This window comes from Amphibalanus amphitrite, unplaced genomic scaffold, assembly GCF_019059575.1.
Source record: "Amphibalanus amphitrite isolate SeventyFive unplaced genomic scaffold, NRLGWU_Aamphi_draft 000782F_arrow, whole genome shotgun sequence".
Lineage (NCBI taxonomy): Eukaryota > Metazoa > Arthropoda > Thecostraca > Balanomorpha > Balanidae > Amphibalanus > Amphibalanus amphitrite.
Window position 1 is genome coordinate 274,195 of NW_024882276.1, and position 23,748 is coordinate 297,942.

The following is a 23,748-nucleotide window of genomic DNA, read 5'->3' on the forward strand; positions in this document are numbered from 1 at the left end:
ATACACAAAGGTGTTAGATAGAGGGAAGGAGAGAGGCCTGAGAAAGGCGAGTTGAAGTGGTTTGTGGCTACTGGCTTGTCAACAGGCATCAGCATATGGAAAAGTCTGCTGGCTGTTCCTTGTCCAACCTTGACACGTTTTCTTTTATCTCAAAACAATGACCTTATAACAACAAAACGGCCCACGATTGCACTTCATATCCAGTTGTGCAAGCAGCCTTTGTGCATGCTTTGTGTCTTTGTACACGCCAGTGGTCATTTTTGCTCGAAACACAACCTCGGGTGGCGCGCATAGTGTGTATGTGAGGGTGTGAGGGTCTGTTTGTACGTGTGAGTGCGTAAGTGCAGGGATTTTTACGAATGTCAACCACAAACAGTCCCACACACCGCTGATTGGGTACCCAATTTTCCATGTTTCCTAATCAATCTGTATATGTATGTGTGAGATATATTCGTACGTTGGGGGAGGGGGGGGGGGGGTGAGACTTACAAAGCCAAACATCATATCTTTGAAACTAAAAGTCCAGTTTTCAATTGTATCCAGGTTTGTGTCTGTGTGCGTGAAATTTAGGGATATTACTCAGAATGGGAGGTCAGCAAGTAATCCTCCTCGGGTAACTGCCGATCAACGAGCATTAACCCTCGCCCCGTTGGGGGGGGGGGCCATTTTGGCCCCCCCCTGTGGTTTTTCCTGAATAGCAAGAAAACGGCGGCGCGCAGCGCCGCCAAATTTTCAGTACCTTCCCGGGCATCAATTTGACACCTTCACACCAAATTTCAAGTCTTAGGTCACCTTAGGTCAGGAGTTATTGAGGTCAAACTGAGGTCATGTTCGAGCAAAAATGAGCAAAAAACATGCAATCTTGAAACGCTCACCAAATCTACACTTATCAAGCAATTTCAAAGTTCTTTATATGGTCTAGTAGACAAAAAGCGGCGCTACAAAACTGCTATCTCGGATTTTCAAAATTTTTGGTTTTTGACCAAAAAAAATTCAAAAAATTGATTTTTTTAGAAAAACTTTGAAAAAATCCAAAATTTTTCCGAATTTCGAAAAAAACCGGAATATATGTGATAGTCCCAGCGCTCTTCTATATACATACCAAATTTCAGATCGATATCTTGTTTTTTGGCCAAGTTATAGCGAAAAAACTGTTCAAAAATGATGACGTCAAATTTTTGAACTCAATTTTTAGCAATTCTAGACCACGTACGGCAAAACAAAGACCACCATTGAACTCCCCGTGACGAGCTGCATCGATTCGATACCCATTTTATGCAAAAATATTAACTTTGAAATTTGACCTAATTTGACCTGACCTTGACCTGACCTTGACCTGACCTTGACCAAAACGTGATCTAAGCTGGCCCCAAAGGCTGCCTGACCCATATAATCGCATTTGTCATGTAAAATGGACCATAAAACATGTATCACACGACACTTTCATATTGTGACCCCCCCGTGACCTGACCTCTGTGACCTGACCTGGTATCAGTGACCTCAAATAGCAAAATATGTGTTTGAAGAACATTTCCCCATCGATGATTTTCAATGAAATGCATTTTACTCGATTTTACAACGCATTTCTTGAAGTGCCTGTAAACGGTGAAAATTGGACCTTTGACCTGACCTGTGACGTCATCGGTTTGACCTAGGTCAATAAAATTGGGTCACAAGGTAGTTCCCCGTTGGGGCTATCCAACGCCGTTTACCGCTTGTCGCTATGTTGCGTGGTTCTCGAGATCTTAGGGGGGGGCCAAAATGGCCCCCCCCCCAACCGGGCGCGTTGCTCGGCAGAGCCCAACGGGGCGCGGGTTAACCCGCACCCTGGTGGGGTTAATATAGACTTTTCGATATATCTCCAGAACCGCTGCGCCGATCGTTCCTGTCACATTTTAGAAGGTGGAACCACGTCCTCTAATTCAAGAAGTATGCATAATATTTGAAGTTTCAGGACAAAGACATGATTAACCCGCGCGGGGCGGGGGTGTCTGAACACCCCCGTCTAACTCGACTCCTGGGCCACGTAACGGCACGCGGTAAGCGGCATTCGAAAATGCGCCAAAAAATAATTCACAAAACACTTGGCCATTTTTAGGTCAGGTCAAAGGTCAGGTCGCCAGAGGTCACAAATGAGCCTTCGACATAAAAAATGAGGCATTTGATATGATGTCGGGAAGTGAACTCGTCAGGTGTGTCGCCGGCGCAAAATATGCGACCGCTCCCACGTCCCTCGGCAGATAAAGCACCGCCAAGCCATTGCTATCTGCTCGTACTCTGTCAGACTTCGTCCCTGCTGGCCGCTCGCCTGCCTAGTCGGTAGGGTGGATGACCTGTAGAAAGTGACCCTCCAGACTTCAGCCGGCTGCCACCAGGTAACAACCCAGAGCTCGTGTTAATTTGTGTCGGTGACTTACTCTGAGGTCATTTGACAGACAGAGCAATTAATAATTACTCAACTTCGTGTTTGTGAAGTTATTTTCTAAAAATATGTTCTAACTTGGTTTCCATTTCAACTAGGCCGCTTCAACCAGTGGCGCAGCCAGGGGGGGGTCAGAGGGTCAGCTGACCCCCCCGAAATTTCTGTCAGGGGCCCGCTCGAGAGAGAGAGAGAGAGAGAGAGAGAGAGAGAGAGAGAGAGAGAGAGAGAGAGAGAGAGAGAGAGAGAGAGAGAGAGAGAGAGAGGAGAGAGAGGTCTTAATCTAACCGGACGAGAGAACTGGCCCCGGCCCCTGGGAGAATGGGCCCGGGCCCCCTGAGTGGATGGGGCCCGGGCCTCCCCGTGGATGGGTCCGGGCCCCGGGAGAACAGGCCCCGGGCCCCGGGTGGACGGGGCCCGGACCCCCGGTTGGATGGGGCCCGGGCCCCCGGGAGAACGGGCCCGGGCCCCGGAGAACTGGCCCGGGCCCCTTGGAGAACGGGCCCGGGCCCCCCGTGGATGGGTTCGGGGCCCCAGGAGAACGGGCCCCGGGTGGACGGGGCCCGTTGGATGGGGCCCGGGCCCCCGGGAGAACTGGCTCGGGCCCCTGGGAGAACGGGCCCGGACCCCCTGGGTGGATGGGGCCCGGGCCCCCGTGGATGGGTCCGGGTCCCCGGAAGAACGGGCCCGGGCCTCCCGGAGAACGGGCCCGGGCCCCCGGGAGAACTGGCCCGGGCCCCGGGAGAACGGGCCCCGGGCCCCGGGAGAACGGGCCCCGGGTGAACGGGGCCCGGAGCCCCAGGTGGACGTGGCCCGGGCCCCCGTGTGGATAGGGCCCGCGCCCCCGTGTGTATATGGCCCGGGTCCCCGGTTGAATGGGGCCTGCTAGGGTGACCCGCTTGCTCCGCAACGCGAATAAGGGATATTTTCGATCGGTGGGCGTTTGGTTGGTCTTGTGTTCGTGGGTTATGTATCCATTTCGGTCGATTGCTTTTTGACGGCTAAGCATTTTGGTTTAGGAAAAAATATCCATTGTATTGAGGTACTGGTGTCTGATAGGCAAGCGTTCTACTATATACGTGCTATATACCATGTCATGTGTAGTTTATAACAAACGTTGACGTAGGTTATTGAAAAATGAAAGCCATCGATGAGTTACTATGTAGAGGTTTGAAACATTTATATTTTTAAGAATACTGCTGCTCGTCATGCAAAAGCGATGGTTGGATTTTGGACAAAATTGAATGCTCTTTCCAACTATGCCATTTTCAACGCTCAAACGTACCAGTTTATGCAGTAAAACCTGTGTAATTAAGTAGGTCATTAACAAATACCATTTTCTCCAGCGGTTTGTTCCACCTTGTTTTTGATCAATTAGCTTTTCACAATTTTTCCATGCGAGGCTGTGCATTTCTTTTGCCAACAGGCGTTGTTAGAACCCGCTCCGTCAAACGGTCACCCGAAAATAGCATTAAGTCCCAAATCTGTCCGAAACGTCAATTTTTCAAGCATAAGTGCCCTCACGGGTGCACGATGCGTGTGCCATCCCTGCACCGCACACCATTCGATAGCCCGTTCGATTCCCTACACGATACTGTGTTCCGCGTGCCGATCGGGCCCACGGTTACCGAGCCATACTGCACGGGACCGGACCAGTGTCGGGCAAATTCAGCCATTTTCGCACGATTTTGCAAGCCGATTTATGCATGTATTGTAAAGTCTATGACGCGAATTTCCACTTTTTAAGCACGCGCCATGTGCTCGCTATCGATCCGATCGAGCTGAGACCCTCAAAGGCACGTTGCCCATCCTTGATCTATAAATCGCGCAAATTTCAGCGCACTAGGTGCAACGGTCTGGCCTGTACCCCGCGCTAAGTAACACCATGCCGGGACCTCGATAGCAGACAGAATCTACGTCACCACATCACCACACCACAACAAACCCGGCCCAAGGCAATACATGTCCCATATGAGCGCGTTAACCCTCGCCGGCACAGGCCATTCCTGAGTCATTTTGCGTCCTTCGACGGCACAAGGGGAGGGTGGTACGAGCCCCCCCCGCGTTTGGCCCATGATCGAGCTAGAGCTTCGCGAAAAAAAAACGAACGTGTTACCCGTGACGAGAGTAAGCCGATGATATTCAATTTTGAGGTTCTTGGTCATTGGTTGACCTTCCAGGCCAGGTCAATGACCCAAAAATCGGGAAAACCGGGACCTGTTAGAACGTCGTAAAGTGTGGCTGCTATAGGGTTTTTCAGGGTGCTGATCACGAATAGTTATCATGTTAGTTTTGATCACAGATGATGTCTTTATGCATTTAGGTCAGGTCGGGTCAGGTCAGGTCAGGTCAACCAGTAGGCGTCGTGACGCGTATTCGTAATACGTGTCAACCACCTCTGACAGCTTCGTAACATGTTACGAAGTCATCAAAACTACTTCGTAAATGTTCAAATGGTTGCTAAATTCGGATTCAGCTCCAAAAACTAGCCTAGAAACATGTATAATTCGAAATATTACCGAGGTCATCATAGGTCAATGACCTGACCTGACCTTCAGGTGACCTTGACACCCACCCTAATGCATGGGAGCAGCATCAACTCACATGTTTGAACGCTTGAAATCACGAAAAGATTGCAAACGCGCGGCTAATGCGAGCCGGCATACGCCGAATCGCGATTCTGGCCAAACATGTCTCGGAAAGTAGGTCACAGGTCAAAGGTCATTTGAGTCAGGGTCATGCAATTTCTAGGGTAGGTGTAAAACTGATAAACGCGAGGGTACTCAATGTGTTGTCGCGATCGGCCGCTTTTTACGCGAGTTATTCGCGAAAAACTTCTTGTGAGCGAATTCACGTAATGAAGAAGGATAAAGGCACAATCTTCTACAGCAGCCAATAGATGACTTAGGTCTTAGGACAGGCACATGGAACTTCTTAAATCTTGTCCGATCGATAGAAGCAGGCAACAGCTCCGTTTGCATATATGCTATGCATATTGCGGAAGGGGCACATTTCGGCCTCGAAAGATACGAATTCATACCTCATAGCAACATATTTGTCATGGTCAATTCGCGTAGAAATTGAACACCGGGTGATTACCGAGCTATTGTTTTATCAAAATTTTCCGATTCAAACTCGCTCAGGGTTGTCGTGTAGGTAAAGGGGCCCGCTCAGCAGAATGCGTATGAAATATGGAAAGATTCTGAAAAAAATGGGTGGGGGCCCGCACACTAGGGGGCCCGCTTTGGAGGCGATGACCCCCCCGAAACGAAATCCTGGCTGCGCCACTGGCTTCAACTAAGTAACTTTCCAACTTCAACTAAGTAATGAAGGAAGCTAAAGGCGCAATACAACTTGACGTCTGTTTTGCTCTGCTACAGATTATTTCCTCAATAGGGATAAACCAAACTAAGCATGCCGCCATCGACACTGCTACTGCTGGTGGCAGTTCTGGGAAAAGGGTGTTCGGCAGCCGACAACAGCGGCGCGGAACAGATTCACCTGTCCTTCACCGATGACGTCACCACCATCCAGGTCACCTACAGCACCTTCCAGCCGGTGAAGGCTTCGGCCAGATACGGCACAGACCAGCCCGACACACTGGTAAGAACGGAAAAATAGTGAACTGAGCATTGCCGGGTAGGGAAAAACTAACGGAGAGTACCATTGTATGTTACAGCATCTAGGAAATTGTTTTGTTGCCTTCTACTCTTTTAAGGGTTTGGTGCTGCCTTTGGCAGGTGGAAGGCATTACCACTCCGTTTGCTCAGGATGAAAACGGAACTCACCTTCAATACATTCATCGGTAAGCATTGCAATTGTAACAACACATCTTATTCCTATAATGCATTATCTCTTATGCTGATCGAGTTCTTTCGCGGCTTAAATCTGTGCGAAGTACGTGAGTACTTTTTTTTTCTTCAAGTCAATTTAATTCAAGTGTTCCTTCGTTTTCGTTTTTTTTTCTGTTTTTCATGGTTTTGATCAGGGGCGGCGCCACCGACTTTGAATAGCGGGGGACACAGACAGGTAAGCTGGATGCATTGTATTTATAACAACACAATGTATTCCAAAAATACATGACTTTTTTTGCTTCAACTCGGTCGGTCCGGCCGGTCCGGATACAACATTTCCTCGGTAGGAAAATGATTTCGGAACAAAAGTCTATATATCTTTGGCTAGGGTGATCGTTGGGGTGCAAAAGCTTCAGAATTGTGCTTGTCTCAGCTCAAGCTACAAAGCTGTTATTTATGATTTCAAGCTTTTACGAAGGCTTCGGCCACAGACCGTCCTGTTGCAGTTGGTCATTGTTATATGTTTCTTGACAACGACCTCGATGCGAAGGTCGAAAATTCGAAACGAAAGCAATAAACAACTAGTAGTGGAAAAAACGTACCTTGAAAACTGTTATGGTATTCCAGTTCAAAAATCCCTGTTAAGAGTGGTGTATTTCCTTTAAAGCCGGGATATCCTTAGAAAGTCGTCGTGTGCCCAAGCATGACACCTATGCATGACATCAACACCAAAGATGCTCCTACCCGGCGCCAGGAATTAGGATGTTTATCTGTTTGGACGCTTCTAAGCTGGATGTCCCATTTTATTCTCAGATATTATCTCAGGCTATATAACACATCAGGTTGATCATGTGTTTCCTTTAGCTACCGTATAGCCACAGATAACAGTAGTACTACTGTTATCTGTGGTATAGCAAACAGAAACTCGTTTCCATGCTCTATCACTGGTGGTTTCGTTCTTTTCAGCGTGTCTCTGACCGGTCTGTGTCCGGGGGAGCGGCACGTCTACCAGGTGCTCGGTCCGGCCGGATGGTCCGAGGTGTTCTGGTTCCGACCCATGCAGGAGGGAAGCGACTGGAGCCCCCGGCTGGCCGTCTACGGAGACCTGGGCACTGTGGTAGGTACTGCTAGAGTGGCTGTAGCCTGAGATTTCCAATTGTTTTGCCGCAGTTATCTATCATTGATTTATGATTTGCAACTACTTGGAGTTCTTTGAGCTTGTATTACACATGACTGCATTAATAGTTGGATCTTTTACTCTCCCACTCTAGCGGAAAAAACTTAACCCGCGCATGACTGGGGTATTTTCCATATACCGCGAGTGACTGGGGTGGGGGGGGGGGGGCTCTCCAGAGCTCCCCTCCTTTCTCCGAAACCACTGAGCCGATCGTCAAAATTCAAAGGGTGTCTGATATCCCTGGGAAAACTGTCGAACGAAACCTATTTTCATTGACCTCGAGGTCACCGGTGACGTCACAGATCAGGTCAAAGTAAAAATTATCGACATTTTTGCTAGTTCACAATTTGGGCTCTGACCGCCGGCTAACAAGTCCGATCAGGCTCATTTTTGGTTTGCGCACTCCTTGATAGATGCCCTAGATACCCTGAGGGTAATGAACTTTTACTTCGAATTTTGAAGGTCAAGGTCAGGTCATCCTAGGTCACGAAAATTGTATATCATGTATCGATCACACGACGCATGTTTAATGGTCCATTTTCCTCGTAGATTTCGAAAATAGTGTCGTCTGTGTCATTTGAGGTCATTGTCAGCTGAATTAACCGGAGGTCAGGTCACTTTCAGGTCAGAAAAGGTCAAATTTTGAAAATGAAATTTTTCAACAAAAAGGTGCCTATCAGATGCAGTTTGAGCTCAGGAACACCATGGTGCCATTTATATTGATGTGCGACGTCAAAAACGTACGGAAAAATGGATTTGAAAAATATGTAATTGCAAAATTTTGACAATAATGCGAATAACTTGGCTATTTTTAAAGATATTGGACTGAAAATTGCTAGTGTAGTTCATCAGAGTGCGTTCTATCACACTTTTCCGGTTTTTGCGAAAAATTGAAAACTGCTTGAAAAAATCAAAAAATATTTTTTTTTTTGTAATTGTACAAACATATTTTTCAAAATTTTCAAAGTGTTGAAAATTCGAGACAGCAGTTTGATAGCTACGTGTATTTTAAGTCCACTTATGCAAAATATGGATCTAGCTTTAAAACTGAGCTCTTGAGAGCGTTTGCCGCAATTCAATATTTTGCATCAAAATCGGGCGACATGACGTCACTCTGACGTCATTTCCGGCTAAACTATGGCAGCTAGAAAGTTGAAATTTTAACACAAAGTGGCAAATTAATGTCGCTGAAGGTACTGCAAGTTTCGTGTTGATCCGTCAAACGTTTCAGAAGATATTGCTGAATAACGGGAGGGGGGGGGGGGGGGGGCTCTGTAGAGCACTCCCCCAGTCATGCGCGGGTTACGCAAGGGTTTGACTTGGGAGTCGATTGCGTCGAGTTTCCACAGTTAGTTATCGCTCTAGAGTCGCAACCTTTCGCCATTTGTCCTCCATATTTCCTTCCCAGAACGGAGTTGCGCTGCCGTTCATCGTAAACGACACCCACAATGAGATGTACGACGCGGTGCTGCACGTCGGCGACTTCGGGTACAACATGTTCAACGAGGAGGGTGAGGTGGGCGACACGTTTATGCGTCAGATCCAACCGGTAGCCGCCCACCTGCCCTACATGACCTGTCCCGGAAACCATGAGTACCACGCCAACTTCTCCAACTACAAAAACAGGTGACTTATAGTTATGAATTTGCCATTCGACAATCGACACTCCTGAATTTCACAAAAAAAAATCACATGAATAGCTCACAGCCAAATTATTCCAAGCACCACAAGCTCAATTTTATGCATTTCACGGCAGGAAAAGTTACCTGTATTGAGAAATTCGAGAAAGAAGCTCATCAAGAGAACATCAAAAGAACGCGTTCGATGATATGGCGACTTGGCGAGCACTGACCGTACCGATGCTGTTTTGCTTAGGTTTAGTATGCCCGGTGGCACGGAAGGCACGTACTACAGCTTCGACATGGGTCCCGTTCACTTCATCTCCATATCTACCGAGTTCTACTACTTCCTGGAGTACGGATTTGAACAGGTCTTCTCACAATACAATTGGCTGGTCTCCGACCTTGAGGTGAGACTTGTCACTTGCATATACCCATTATCATCGTGTGTGTGTGTGTGTGTCAGATGCCGTATGCCCTTTTCGTAAAACGTTACTCCCAAGGAGTAAAAAATAGTAACTACAGGTATACAACCTTGTCCGTCCGGATTCTGTTGTAACTTCTTGTCCGGATTCCGTAACTTTTAGGAACCGGATTCTGTTTGCTAAAAGAACGTTGTTGGACTTGAACATTTATATATCTTTAGGCCTTTTCAATCAAACCCATTCGGTTTCATTACTCCCGATTTGTATTGGGATTTGCTTTTCAAGCACTCGCGCTTTTTATGCTGCGTTCAACCTCCTGAGTTACTGTTTCCTTGCGTCGCTCAATGGAAGAATTCCCACGCACCAGATACTTGCTTATACATTATTATTTTATTTACATTTACATTATTATATAATTATTTACAGGCCGCCACTGAGCCTTCAGCTCGAGCCGCCCGACCGTGGATCGTCCTGTACGGCCACCGTCCCATGTACTGCACCAACCGGGACATGGATGACTGCACCAGGGTGCATGACAGGGTCAGGATCGGCGCTCCCAACCACGACCCACCAATGTGAGCATTGATTGTGGACGTCGGAAAGTGTTTTGCGTAGTGAGATAGTTTTATGTCATGACAGTTTTTTTTTTGTAATGATTGTGAATTACTAGCGTAGGGGACATAACTCAACCTAAACGATTTTGTTTCTAGCTCGCGTTAATGGAATCCGAATAATCTTAGATTAGTGTAACCAGCCCATCAGCTATGTTCGTCTGCTATGGGTGTTTCCTCCTAATGACCCGCCTGAAGCTCTAGTATTAGCCCCGCAAACTGTGCAACTGTTCATTATCTTACCCATTTTCAACAAAGCCTCACTCACAACACAGCGCAGAGTCCCACATGACCTTTCCTCCCCCTTTCCATACCAGTCCCGGTCTGGAGGACCTGCTGATGCAGTACGGAGTCGACCTGGCCGTCTGGGGCCACGAGCACTCGTACGAGCGCATGTGGCCGCTGTATAACTACAGGATCTACAACGGGACGGACAGCGATCCGTACCGTAACCCGGGCGCGCCAGTACACATCGTCACCGGATCAGCGGTACGTGGTGCAGAGAGGTACACGGGTATACACGGGCGAGGTACAGAGGTTGAGTGCACAGTGTACACATTTGCAGTCTGGCAGAGGCACAAGTGTGCCTGTGCCTGGCACATGTGTGCCTGTGTGTATGTTCTGGAGGTGGCTCGATGCATTTCCAGATCCATCGTTTTGTTGTCCAAAAGAGAATGGAAGAAATGAAATTCAAAATGAAGTAGGAACAAAGTGTTTATATACTGTAATACTTGGTAAATTGCAAAATATTTAGAGGTTCATATTTAGTTGCCAAGTAAGCATACCTTAGTGAAGAGCGGATTATAATTTCAGAAAACAGACCTAACTTACCATATCAATCTCCATTTCAGGGCTGCAAAGAGAACCTGAACCCGTTCTTCCCCATCAAGATGCCGTGGACGGCCTTCCGGAGTCTGGAGTACGGCTACTCCCGCTTCACGTTCCACAACACCACCCACATGTCCATCGAGCAGGTGGAGACCACCCAGGAGGGCGCCACGGCGGTCATCGACGAGGTCACGGTCGTCAGGGAGTCGCACGGGCCCTACGAGCTGCTGAAGAAGACCGAGCGCGGCTACCTCTAGGACTTAGAGGAAGCCTTTGTCTGCTATTTTAGAACCTTGCGTTCCTATTCTGAAGGAAATGGCATAGATCAATATCTAACGTTTTGATGTTTTACATTAATGATAAGTTTGATTTACCCTGAATTTTTGATCCACTCACACTGTAATTGCAACGCAGACTTGTTCAGAGTTATAACACATATTCACACATGAATGTAGATAACGGTATAAAACGGCGTTGACGATCGTTTTATGACAGCTTCATAGCATCGACGTGGAATCGTTTATCGAATGAATACATGTTGAATTATCTCCGGGGCGTGATTGACGTGCGTTAATGAAAAACATCTGATCACCTTTATTACAAACGGAATGCTGTTGCACCATTGTACAATAATGGAAGAACTATAACTCGCATCCATTGCTGTTTTGCTGTGACGGAGCACATGACGAAACATTGTGAAGGAGACTTCGGTGCGAACAATTTCACCTATCCCTTTTATAGCCTTAAAACTCACTCCCTTTATTTTTGACTTAACGGTACACCAAAGAATGACTGGTCAACAACGGCTAAGTGAAGCACTCCTCTTTGATGATGGTGACGGTATCTACCACAGAGGCGGCACCGTCCTCCCCCACGGCCACCTGCTCGATGGTCAAGTGGGTGGCGTTGTGGAAGCTCAGCCGGGTGTATCCCTCGGTGGAGCTGCGGTAGGCCGTCCATGGCATCCAATGCAGATTTTCTGGCTTCTTGTCCGTGCTCCGGCCCTGGAGAGAGTGAAATGTTATGTCTACGATGTTGAAAAACGGGCAAAGAGACGAATCATTTGAGTGGAAATGTCTTTGAAGAAATCGAAGGCTGTCTAACGAAGCTAAAGTAAGAAACAAGCAAACGTTTCGTACTTTTCTTATTGAAAATGGGTACTTGTATGTTGTAATCTGAAACAGCGCCTGAAAACGAACAGTAGCTGCCCGTCAGGCGTCAGGAGACCATGATTTCGTCAGAAGGGTCGCCCCTGGGAGATTAAAAGGAGCTCCGTTTTAGCATGCTCGTGCTTCACCTGTACGCTTTTGGGAATATGTTTTTTTTTTTCTAGATGCTCCTTGTGTACATAACTGACCAGTGACAAGTGACCCACTGTTATACTCTATTTGAATGGCATCCCACGTCCAAGTCCGTCCTCACGGAACAGACCGCCCTGGGAGCTCCTATACGTACCGCCGAGGCCGCCGTGATGTGTACCGGCGCGCCGGGGTTACGGTACGGATCACCCCCAGTATCAGTCACCGTACCGTCACGGACTGGCCACGAGCGCTGGTAGGAGTGTTCGTGAGCCCAGAGCGCAAGGTCAACGCCGGAGGAGACCAGGAGATGCTCCAGACCAGGGCTGGGAAAGGGGGGGGGTAAAGGGAAGAGGAGCGGTGTTAAGAAGAACAAATAGTGAAATTTGGCGTTAATTTCAGAAACATTAGCAGCTTAGCCATATTTAAGTGCTTAGGGAAATTCTACGTAGTATTTCTCGTCTTGAATATCAAAAGTATCCATAATATTCTATATGTTTTAGGATGTGTGGTGACTTGATGTAAATCAAATGCGTGTGACATGGATCCGGCGGTATCCGGCCCGGGCGGGGCGGCCGACCGCCGGGTCGCGGCGGCGGCCTGACCTTGGGGTCGTCAGTCGGCTCGGGAGCGCAGCGGCCGCCGGGCTGTGGTGTATTGGTATGGTGTCAGTGGTCGCCGAATACAGATACACTTCATTGGCGACGAGGACGAGATGGCGTCGTTCGGCAGCATCGGACCGTATGAAGCGGGACGAGCGGAGTCCTGGGATGAGTACTGCGAGAGGCTGGATCAATTTTTCATCGCAAATGAAGTAAGTGACCCTGCTAAGCAGAGAGCAATTTTCTTGAGTGTTGTCGGCGGGGAAACTTACGGGAAGCTAAGATCCCTTGTGGCCCCTCAGAAGCCAGGTGAGATGCCGCTCAAGGAACTGTTGACTCACTTGCAACGCCATTTTGAGCCAAGGCCTTCAGAAACAGTGGCCAGATTCAGATTTTTTACTTTTTGTCGGGCTGAGGGTCAGTCTGTGCAAGATTACATTGCAAAACTGAGGAAGCTGTCTGAACATTGTAATTTTGGTTCTTTCTTGTCCGCCATGATTCGAGATCGGTTAATTTGCGGAGTCAACTCGGACGCTATTCAGACGCGTCTATTGTCTGAAAGTAATCTCACACTGGAACGAGCTACCGAGATCGCTGTGGCTTTGGAGGCTGCTGGCCATGATGTTCAGGAACTGAGAAGTGGTTTCAGGGACAGAGAAGGTGGCAGCATCCAGGTCTCCACAGCGGACGTGCACCGAGTCGACAGAGCTCCTCGAGCGGCGGCAGAAGCGGGAGCCGACCGAGACAGGAGCACCAGGCGCTGGGGAGCCGGAGTTCGTCAGGTGACTGGTCAGAGGAGTGCAGGCGATTCTCGCAAACCAAGAAGTCCAGCGCATCCGTTGCGTCCGGAAATGATGCCAAATACCGGTGCTGGAGATGCTTAAGTGGGCCGCATCTTGACCGTAACTGCCCGTTCAAACTAAGACGCTGTTTGGAGTGTTCTAGGCTTGGACACACGCGAGCGGCTCACAGAGCAGGAACGGTTCACGTTGTAGAAGAAGACTTTGAGGTAGAGGCAGCTGAGCCGGCAGCTGAACAAGTTGGTCAGGTTGACGAAGATGTTTATGATTTGTTCAGCTGTAATAGTGCAAGCAAACGGCCCCCTATTGTCATTACAGCTGAGTTGAGTGGCAAACCAGTCCAGATGGAGCTCGACACAGGCGCTAGTGCATCACTGATCAGTGAGGAGCTCTATGAAAGTATGTGACCTGCCAGTGACCTTCCATTGCAGGACTGTCCGCAGCGGTTCCGTACCTACACCGGCGAGGAGATCAAGATCCGAGGTGTCGCCGAGGTTGACGTCGCTGTTGATGGTGCACCTGCGGTTCGACTACCGCTCATGGTGGTCCATGGAAAGGGCCCCAGCCTGTTTGGCCGCAACTGGCTTGAGAAGATACGGCTGAACTGGAACAAGCTGTTCGGTAAGTGTTCCGTGTACACGCTGTCTGCAATGTCGCATGTGCGGAAGGTGGAGGACGAGTTTCCCGCTGTTTTTCAGGAAGGACTTGGACGGTACACCGGTGGTCCAGTTTCCCTCCACCAAGAGAGTTCCGTGAAGCCTCGGTTCTTCAAGGCCCGCCCAGTTCCCCTGGCTCGGCAGCAGAGAGTCGAAGACGAGCTCAAGCGGCTAGAAGAGGCTGGCATCATCAGACCAGTAAGTCACAGCGAGTGGGCTGCTCCCATTGTTGTCGTGCCCAAACATAATGGGGAACTCCGCCTGTGTGGAGACTTCAGGCTCACTGTGAACAGAGCAACAACTTTGGAGCAATACCCATTGCCTAAGGTAGATGAACTGCTACCTAAGCTGTCTGGTTGTGCAGTGTTTAGCAAGCTGGATTTACGACAGGCCTACAATCAAGTTGAACTGTCGCCAGAGTCTCAAAAACTGGCCACAATAAATACATCAAAAGGCTTGTATAGCTTCGTCCGCCTAGCTTACGGCATTCACTCAGCCCCGGCGATTTTTCAGAGGATTATGACGTCACTGTTGGCGGGTATTCCTCATGTGACTGTATTCCTCGATGACGTCCTGGTGGGCGGACGTGATGTAGCTGAACATGACCGAGCGCTTCGTGAGGTGCTCTCTCGGATGAGCAGCGCTGGTTTACGCCTGAACAAGAAGAAATGCAGCCTCAGGGTACCAGACGTTACCTACCTGGGGTACCGGATCAGCGGAAGTGGAGTGCATCCGACTTCAGAGAAGCAGAGGGCCATACTCGAGGCACCAGCTCCAGCGGACGTGTCTCAGCTACGAGCCTGGCTGGGGCTGTTGAACTATTACAGTAAGTTCATGAAGGGAGTGTCATCAGTTTTGTCACCCCTGTACCGACTGCTGCGAAAGGGCGAAAAATGGATGTGGGGCCCTAAAGAAAATGCAGCTTTTGAGGCGGTTAAAAATCTTATTATCGATCCACCATGTTTGGCTCACTTCTATGCAAACAGGGAAACGCTTCTAGCATGTGACGCCAGCCCTTATGGCCTGGGCTGCGTTCTGTCCCAGATTGATCCGGAGGGAAAGGAGCGGCCAGTGGCGTTCTACTCCAGAACGCTGACAGACACCGAGAAGCGCTATGCCCAAACTGACAAAGAGGGTTTGGCTATTGTCTCTGGCGTCAAGAAGTTTCATTATTATCTGTGTGGCAGGCAATTCTTGATCAAAACTGACCACAAGCCATTGTTGGGGCTTCTGGGAGAAAGTAAGCCTCTTCCAGTGATGGCCTCTCCTCGCGTGCAGCGCTGGGCTATGCTTCTGTCTGCATATAACTATCGGATGACTTATTCCCCAGCCAGGGAGCAGATACACTGCGATGCGTTGAGCCGCCTACCGCTGCCTGACAAGCCACAGGATGTCCCGACTCCTGCAGAAACTGTGCAGCTGATGGAGTTTGTTAATTCTGGTCCTGTCTCGCAGAAGCAGATCCAGATCTGGACACAGGCGGATCCAGTGCTGTCACGCGTCCTGGAGCTCACCAGAAACGGCTGGACGGCAGATGCTGCGGACAACACATCAGACCTGAAGCCTTTTTTAGGTGTTGTTTTTATCCGCTGGGACTGAGAGCGTGAGATGATGTTTTTCGTACTCCAGCGTAGATGGGTAGCCATACGACTTCCACGGTAGACAGTGATGACATCAGTCATCTTTTGCAAGCTCGTTAAAGAATTTGGGCTGTACGGGGACTCGAACCCCGGGCCTTTGGATTAGCGCTCCAATGCTCTACCTCTGAGCTATACAGACCAAGTACTTTAACGAACTTTCTGCCAAGTTTTATGCGGATCATTTTTAGGTGTTGTTTTTATCCGCTGGGACTGAGAGCGTGAGATGATGTTTTTCGTACTCCAGCGTAGATGGGTAGCCATACGACTTCCACGGTAGACAGTGATGACATCAGTCATCTTTTGCAAGCTCGTTAAAGAATTTGGGCTGTACGGGGACTCGAACCCCGGGCCTGTGGATTAGCGCTCCAATGCTCTACCTCTGAGCTATGCAGACCAAGTACTTTAACGAGCTTTCTGCCAAGTTTTATGCGGATCATTTTTAGGTGTTGTTTTTATCCGCTGGGACTGAGAGCGTGAGATGATGTTTTTCGTACTCCAGCGTAGATGGGTAGCCATACGACTTCCACGGTAGACAGTGATGACATCAGTCATCTTTTGCAAGCTCGTTAAAGAATTTGGGCTGTACGGGGACTCGAACCCCGGGCCTTTGGATTAGCGCTCCGATGCTCTACCTCTGAGCTATAGATGGGATCTCTACCTTGGCAGAAAGCTCGTTAAAGTACTTGGTCTGTATAGCTCAGAGGTAGAGCATTGGAGCGCTAATCCAAAGGCCCGGGGTTCGAGTCCCCGTACAGCCCAAATTCTTTAACGAGCTTGCAAAAGATGACTGATGTCATCACTGTCTACCGTGGAAGTCGTATGGCTACCCATCTACGCTGGAGTACGAAAAACATCATCTCACGCTCTCAGTCCCAGCGGATAAAAACAACACCTAAAAATGATCCGCATAAAACTTGGCAGAAAGCTCGTTAAAGTACTTGGTCTGTATAGCTCAGAGGTAGAGCATTGGAGCGCTAATCCAAAGGCCCGGGGTTCGAGTCCCCGTACAGCCCAAATTCTTTAACGAGCTTGCAAAAGATGACTGATGTCATCACTGTCTACCGTGGAAGTCGTATGGCTACCCATCTACGCTGGAGTACGAAAAACATCATCTCAGACCTGAAGCCGTACATCAACAGGCAAGCTGAGTTGAGCATCGAAAATGGTTGCGTTTTGTGGGGCAGTAGAGTAATCATACCGCCACAGGGTCGTCACGCTATGTTGTGTCAGCTGCATGAGGGTCATTTTGGTGTGGCCCGCATGCAAAGTTTTGGCAGGATGCACTTCTGGTGGCCGGGCTTTGACCAGGACGTAGAGAGGATGGCTGCAGGATGCCGTAGCTGCCAACGCTGGAGGAATGCGGCGCCTCCAACGCCTCTGCATCCATGGGAGTGGCCCCGCTCTCCCTGGCAACGGCTCCATGTCGACTATTGCGGACCTGTCAACGGGGTGATGCTTCTTGTCATCATCGATGCTCACAGTAAGTGGATGGATGTGCACATGACCAGAACATCCTCGGCTGAGGTTACCATTGAAAGTTGAGGGAAACATTTGCATGTCACGGAGTTCCGGAGACTGTGGTCACAGACAATGCCAGATACTTTGTGTGTCCGGAGTTTAAAACGTTTTGTAAGCGAAATGGAGTCAGACATGTCACCTCTCCACCGTACTCGCCTCATTCAAACGGTCTTGTGAAGAGAGCTGTGCAGACGCTGAAGCAGGGCCTACAACGTCAGTCTACAGGTAGCCTGAGTACTCGTCTGTCGAGGTTTTTGTTCCGCTACCGCAGTATGCCCCACAGCGTGACGCAGCAGTCTCCCGCTGAGATGCTCCTCGGCCGGCCAATGCGGACTCAGCTGGACCTGCTGCGTGAAGACGCCAGACGGAGCGTGATGGAGGCGTACCAGAGGAAGCAGAAGGCTCAGTATGACGTGAGAGCACAGCCTCGCATATTCCAGGTGGGAGACAAAGTGTACATGTATGTTCTTCCTCCCGCTACGTCCGGCCCGAGGTGGCTGCCCGGAACAGTCCGACAGGTCGATGGCTGTTCATGTTGGATTTTGCTGGAGGATGGGAGGACCTTCCGCAGACATTTTGATCATGTGAGACTCAGACCCGTTCCCCTTCCAGACGTGTCGGTGCCGAACCACGAGTACCGGCGGACGATGGTGCCAGATGAGCCTCCGGACTCCTCTGCTCTGGACAGCGCCGCTCACGCCGTCGCCGGAGAATCCAGAGACGCGACTGTGGGCGGTGCGGAGGCGTCAGAGACCGGCGCCCTCCCCTCTGAGAAGTGCGCGGACGTCGGACGACATCCCTCGACGTCGTCGCCGTCTCCGCCGTCGCGGTTCGAGGCTGCGACCGCTTCTGCGCCGGTGCCGCGTCGTTCAGCGCGGGAGAGGCGTTGCCCAGTGCGATTCCGGGCGGGGCAGTCTAATCCTGTGGGGGAGGAGTGTGGTGACTTGATTAAATCAAATGCGTGTGACATGGATCCGGCGGTATCCGGCCCGGGCGGGGCGGCCGACCGCCGGGTCGCGGCGGCGGCCTGACCTTGGGGTCGTCAGTCGGGTCGGGAGCGCAGCGGTCGCCGGGCTGTGGTGTATTGGTATGGTGTCAGTGGTCGCCGAATACAGATACACTTCAGGATGTATGCATGATACTGTTAAACCACATTATCAAACGGTAGACCAATGTGCTCTAACTCACAGGGCTGGCTTGAACTCGTCCTCTCCGACTCTGAGCCGGTCGTGCCACTCAGTGCAGGCGTGGTTGGGCTTGTGGCTACAGTACATTGGCCGGTGGCCAAACAGCACTATCCAGGGACGAACATTTCGGATTGATCGCTGGTTGGCAGCCTGGAGACAAAGATTAGAAGGCATATTGCGACAGTGGATGGAACGACGGTGAATGGGCTTGCTAGCCAAGTGGCTGCTGGATAGAAGCTTATGTAAAGTTATGAAGAAAAAAATCATACTGGTCTTTCTTATAGCTAATACTTCCCCAAGTGCCTATCAATTTTTGCACAAAAGTGAACAAATTTGAGATAAAAATAAACTACACGTTTGATGGGAAAAGCATATCAAAATGTTCCAAGGCTATAGATTTGCCAACGGAAAGTCTCCACAAAAGCCTGCGTTCGGTCTGTTTTAGGCAACAAAGCAAAAAACTCACCGCCAAATCAGCACGCAGCCAGTTATACTGCGAGAAAACCTGTTCAAATCCGTACTCCAGGAAGTAGTAGAACTCGGTAGATATGGAGATGAAATGGACGGGACCCATATTGAAGCTGTAGTACATGCCTTCCGTTCCACCGGGCATACTAAACCTGATCATCACATTCAATGAGCGCGGTCAGTTATTTTGACACTTGCTTGTAAGACACTGCATTGAAAAATTGTTTCAAGTAACTATTTCTCAAAAGAATTTAAAGCAATTATTAGATTTAATTTAATTCAATTTGATTTCATTGTGCAAGAAAAAGAAATGAATTATAGGAGGTAATTACCAGCAATCAAAAGTGAAACCCAAACCGGTCATTTATTCTTCTTACTTTATAATGAAAACACTGAACATCGAAGATTAGCTGCTACCTGTTTTTGTAGTTGGAGAAGTTGGCGCGCTGCTCGTGGTTGCCGGGACAGGTCATGTAGGGCAGGTGGGCGGCCACCGGCTGGATCTGACGCAGGAACTCGTCACCCTTGGTGCCGTTGTCGGTGAACATGTCGTAGGCGAAGTCGCCGACGTGCAGCACCGCGTCGTACATGCCCTCACGGGTATCGTTCACGAGAAATGGCAGCGTGGAGGGATTCTGTAGATCAGAATAGATGCCAGTGAGCTCATCCAATCGCACTGCTGTTGCCAGTTAAGGTTGGCGCCAACCGATGATCATGCGGGCACCCATGGGAGGTATTTCCGCATTAATCAAAATTACTGGACATATGGAGATAAAACGTTTTGCGATGCGAGAGGTGGCGTGGCGCGTAAAATTTTGTCATTTTCAACAATAACGGCCGAAACTAATAGGTGAAGCGTGAGACACAAGAACACTGTCACTAAACGCTGAGAGACTAAATAATGCTTCAGGCTGAACACAAGCCTGAAGTAACTTTCGATTACTGTCTATCTAATCCAAACAAGCCAAGTGGCTGCCAATGTGTACTTGTATGTGTCAATGTGTACTTGTACCCAAACAAGTACACATTTGGAGCCGAATACCATCAGATCTAACAGTATTATGTGGCTCTTATACAAAGGCTGGTCTCGCTTGACGCGCCGCCTGCACTGGCCCAAGTTGTACAGCGTCGCTCGGACGTGTCACAGAGACACACCCGATGCTCCCACGGACATCAGTTGGAGCTACCTAAAATTAAGAGTGAGCGAGCGAGGCGCTGTTTCCCTTACAGATCTGTGTCCACGTGGAACAGCGTTGGCGGGGTCGGCAGCGGATGAAAAACCATGTATTTTAGATGTCTTTTATTTCTTACGGTGTTTAGTGTTTCGCTATTGCGTTGATTTTAGCCTTTTATGTACGTACTGCGTAATGATTCACGTGTTTGTCAGCGAATTTTAATACTTGTATGTACACGACGAGAGGGCTGAAAAGCCATTTAAATGGAGACCTCAATACACTGGATTTGGATTTGGATTTGGATTTGGATTTACCGAAAAGCTCTAACGTAGCGGTTTTCCTGTCTCCCTATCAAAGAGATTTTAAGCAGATTTAGGTATATCTCGCTCGCTAGGAGTTAAACATATTTGAATACATCTTACCGTGCCCATGTCCGCGACCACGGCCAGCCGGGGGCTCCAGTCGCTTCCCTCGGGTATGGCTCTGAACCAGAACACCTCAGACCATCCGGCCGGACCGAGCACCTGGTAGACGTGCCGCTCCCCCGGACACAGACCGGGCAGAGACACGCTGAAAAGAACGTAGGGGAAGGTGGGGTAAGACGGCCCAGCGGGGCAAGACGGACCACCAGCCCTCCCGGCTGAACCGCTGCTGGTATCTACTGCTTTATGCACTCACTATGTTTGTTTTCCTTCGTAACAATGGCCACCTTGAGCTCATGCTGCTAGGATGCATAGCCTTTGAGTTATTGAGAAAAATGTTGTTTTTCGTCAAACCGATCTAATATAAGAGGTCTACGGGTGATTCAATTACGGCGCCTTTCTTGCATGATTAGTTTCTATTTTGCACTTAACTGTGAAGAACAAAGTTATAAACTTAGTTATAGTCACACTTTAGGAAAGGCAAGGTTTTGCAATGTTGGGCTATTTGACATATGCGTCATGATAATGACAGAATTTAGCTTTGGGGCAAGACGGACCACTGTGGTCCATCTTACCCTGCGGTGGTCCATTGTACCCTGCATATGGAAAGTTCTTTTCCAAAACATTGACACAAGTTAAAGTAAGCTAATTTTTCAGGAAGGAGTCTTTGTTGCATGTGAGCCATGCATGCAAGTGCTCAGTTAGCATGCATTCATGTTAAACGACAAGCAACACACATGTTCCCAGCTTTTAGCTGCACTTCCATCACACATGAGGAAAGAATAAAGGCTCATTTTGTTATTTTACCATTCTGGTTACTTTTTCTTACAAGAGTACAGAGCAGAAGTGTAACACACATGAACGGATAGCAGGCACTGCTGGGTGGTCCGTCTTACCCCACATTTTTTATTGTCTGAGTTTTTGACATGTCCCTCTTTAAGAGCATCCACCACCTAGATTTCTTTAATATGAAATTTAGTCTTTACACATATCAACAGAGGAAGGATTGAGCATTCCGAAGACTATAAATAATATGAATTACGAGAGCAGTGTAGCAAGATATGCGGCCTCAAACCTTAGCTGGTCCGTCTTACCCCACCTTCCCCTATTGCTATGAGGTTGTAAATAAATAATCGATAAAATAATCGCATTTCATTCATCGAGGGCTCAAATTCTGATTGACGAATTTAGCAAGACAATATCCAAACACTCTCTCTAGCTAGAAGTCGAAAACTATCCAGATGTCGCAACCCCAAAGACATTGAGCTAGCGTGAAATTCAGGAGTAATTGTCAAGATTTGCAGCGCTGATATCAAAACATCCATATCAGATGCATATAAAGTTGCTTCTTTCAGGCATCGCTTTTTTATCTATCGCTGATCGTTTCCATACTGATGATGACGATGCTGATAAAAAATACTTTACATCCTACCCGTACAAATGAAGCATACTTTGTGGTCATTTTCGCTGAAAAGTACCCATATCAGCAATGATAATACCTTCAACGCTTACCGATTGATATACTGAAGATGAGTGCCAGCGGCATCCTGTGCAAACGGGGTCGATGACCCTTCGACCTGCCGAGGGTGGTAGATTTATAATTAATTCGTATTCCAATTCAAATAACCAGATTTATAATTATTGCGTTTTCTTTTCTTTTTTAAAGCGCCAACACATGGATGCTCTAATTATCGATAAATGTCGAGTTGAAACGCCCTCTGCCGTTATACTCGTAGCAGTCCAGAAAAAATGGCTAACTTTAATTATTGAGGATCTATTACTCTCATATTTCTCCCGACTTCCATCTTCGAGTACTTTGCCTCGCTCTTACCAGTGTGTCGGGCTGGTCTGTGCCGTATCTGGCCGAGGCCTTCACCGGCTGGAAGGTGCTGTAGGTGACCTGGATGGTGGTGACGTCATCGGTGAAGGACAGGTGAATCTGTTCGGCGCCGCTGTTGTCGGCTACCGAACACACTCCTCCCAGCAGAACAGCCACCACCACCAGCAGCAGTGGTGGTGTCGGTAACATTTGTCTCGTAGACTTGCTCCAGAAAGAAAGTCGGTAATGGTGGATTCGATGACAGCATTAATTGCTTTTTGTGTGCTAGAAATGTGTCAAATAATAATGCTCGCATTTTTACATTGTGATTTATATGAGTTCAAAATCAGGTCGCAGGTTGATATGCATAGGTCATGTTGTATACAGACGATTTTGCTGGATTGTAAATGCATATTGTTGCATTCCAAATGGCATCAATGTGCATTCTACTTAGAATCACATTCACATGAACGTGGGAAGATTTTATAAGCAAGGTATGAATGCACCTGAGATTTTGTCTCAAATAATAACAAATGTCTAAAGTCTAAAAAGATGGCGAGCAGCACATGCAGTTAGTGACAGACCGCCACTCATGTTCTAAACGACTAAATTTTAAGGGTATAGGCACAGATAACAGTAGAACAGTAGTACTACTGTTATCTGTGGTATAGGTAGGTATAGGTCTGATTATATGCTGAGCGATTAGGCAATAACCTTGCGAAGAAAAACTATTAAAAAGGCGATATTTGATATTTGACAATGTTTAGCAGTCTGATAATAGCGATGACGGTGAGCGTGAATTTTCAAATTCGCCTTGAAGAGATTTAGTGATTTTACCCGTTTGCAATAAAATACACTTATTCATATGCATCAAAGTTTATTCGGCAGTGTTTTCTGTAAGAATAGTATCATAGGCACGAGAGATGAACACGGCGGTTCGTAGTGACATTGGATGCCCGTAGTTATTATCATCGATATCTAAGTCCGTGCCTATGCAAGACACCCATTTAGGTTTCTCAGAGCTTATGTAACCCTGCAGTGCAGACAGCTCGGCCGTGCGTATACTGGCGACACAGGCGAATGGCACAGAAGACTGCGAGCACCTCCTCAGCGGTTTGCGAGGTCAACTAATGCTCACACGATGATGCACGCACACGCATTAATTCCCTCATAGAGGTTTCGTTACCTTTCTGTTCCTTGTCGGCACGTGCGAGCGAGATATGGGACAATGTCCCAAAATCAACACTTATAAACATAGTGCAGTGTTCAGTCAGAAGTGCAGCCAGTGCG

General features: G+C 48.4%; 3 protein-coding genes across 5 annotated transcripts; 2 read left to right on the forward strand and 1 right to left on the reverse strand.

The window, feature by feature from the left end:
- Positions 1–2,268: 2,268 nt before the first annotated feature.
- Positions 2,269–11,423, forward strand: LOC122366064 (acid phosphatase type 7-like). 2 transcript variants are annotated; one of them, XM_043337842.1, is made up of 9 exons: positions 2,269–2,375; positions 5,800–6,022; positions 6,160–6,224; positions 7,180–7,330; positions 8,799–9,016; positions 9,266–9,419; positions 9,861–10,009; positions 10,363–10,534; positions 10,897–11,423. In XM_043337842.1, the coding sequence occupies exons 2-9, from the start codon at positions 5,834–5,836 to the stop codon at positions 11,128–11,130; spliced, it is 1,332 nt and encodes a 443-aa protein (XP_043193777.1). In that variant the 5' UTR covers positions 2,269–2,375; positions 5,800–5,833; the 3' UTR covers positions 11,131–11,423. The 2 variants fall into 2 exon arrangements, with proteins under 2 accessions (XP_043193777.1, XP_043193778.1); XM_043337843.1 differs by lacking the exon at positions 6,160–6,224 and having other exon boundaries at positions 2,280–2,375.
- LOC122366065 (acid phosphatase type 7-like) lies at positions 11,274–22,997 on the reverse strand. The gene is made up of 8 exons (XM_043337844.1): positions 22,471–22,997; positions 22,152–22,216; positions 20,640–20,787; positions 19,460–19,677; positions 19,041–19,194; positions 18,576–18,724; positions 12,329–12,497; positions 11,274–11,877 (listed from the first exon to the last, which is right to left on the reverse strand). The coding sequence occupies exons 1-8, from the start codon at positions 22,666–22,668 to the stop codon at positions 11,680–11,682; spliced, it is 1,299 nt and encodes a 432-aa protein (XP_043193779.1). The 5' UTR covers positions 22,669–22,997; the 3' UTR covers positions 11,274–11,679.
- On the forward strand, positions 13,697–18,517 carry LOC122366067. 2 transcript variants are annotated; one of them, XM_043337847.1, is made up of 2 exons: positions 13,697–14,194; positions 18,000–18,517. In XM_043337847.1, the coding sequence occupies exons 1-2, from the start codon at positions 14,113–14,115 to the stop codon at positions 18,416–18,418; spliced, it is 501 nt and encodes a 166-aa protein (XP_043193782.1). In that variant the 5' UTR covers positions 13,697–14,112; the 3' UTR covers positions 18,419–18,517. The 2 variants fall into 2 exon arrangements, 1 of the variants encoding a protein (XP_043193782.1); XR_006253833.1 differs by lacking the exon at positions 13,697–14,194 and adding an exon at positions 16,996–17,827 and having other exon boundaries at positions 18,000–18,396.
- Positions 22,998–23,748: the final 751 nt, after the last annotated feature.

Bases quoted from the DNA above. Each gene is read 5' to 3' on its own strand.
- LOC122366064 (XM_043337842.1), top strand. From the start codon at position 5,834: ATGCCGCCATCGACACTGCTACTGCTGGTGGCAGTTCTGGGAAAAGGG. The intron at 7,331-8,798 runs GTAGGTACTGCT...TTTCCTTCCCAG, and splicing joins ACGGAGACCTGGGCACTGTG to AACGGAGTTGCGCTGCCGTT. The intron at 9,420-9,860 runs GTGAGACTTGTC...AATTATTTACAG, and splicing joins GGCTGGTCTCCGACCTTGAG to GCCGCCACTGAGCCTTCAGC.
- LOC122366067 (XM_043337847.1), top strand. From the start codon at position 14,113: ATGGTGGTCCATGGAAAGGGCCCCAGCCTGTTTGGCCGCAACTGGCTT. The intron at 14,195-17,999 runs GTAAGTGTTCCG...TTCCCCTTCCAG, and splicing joins GAACTGGAACAAGCTGTTCG to ACGTGTCGGTGCCGAACCAC.
- LOC122366065 (XM_043337844.1), bottom strand. From the start codon at position 22,668: ATGTTACCGACACCACCACTGCTGCTGGTGGTGGTGGCTGTTCTGCTG. The intron at 20,788-22,151 runs GTAAGCGTTGAA...CGTTCTTTTCAG, and splicing joins CATCTTCAGTATATCAATCG to CGTGTCTCTGCCCGGTCTGT. The intron at 19,195-19,459 runs GTAGCAGCTAAT...TGTGATGATCAG, and splicing joins TTCTCCAACTACAAAAACAG to GTTTAGTATGCCCGGTGGAA.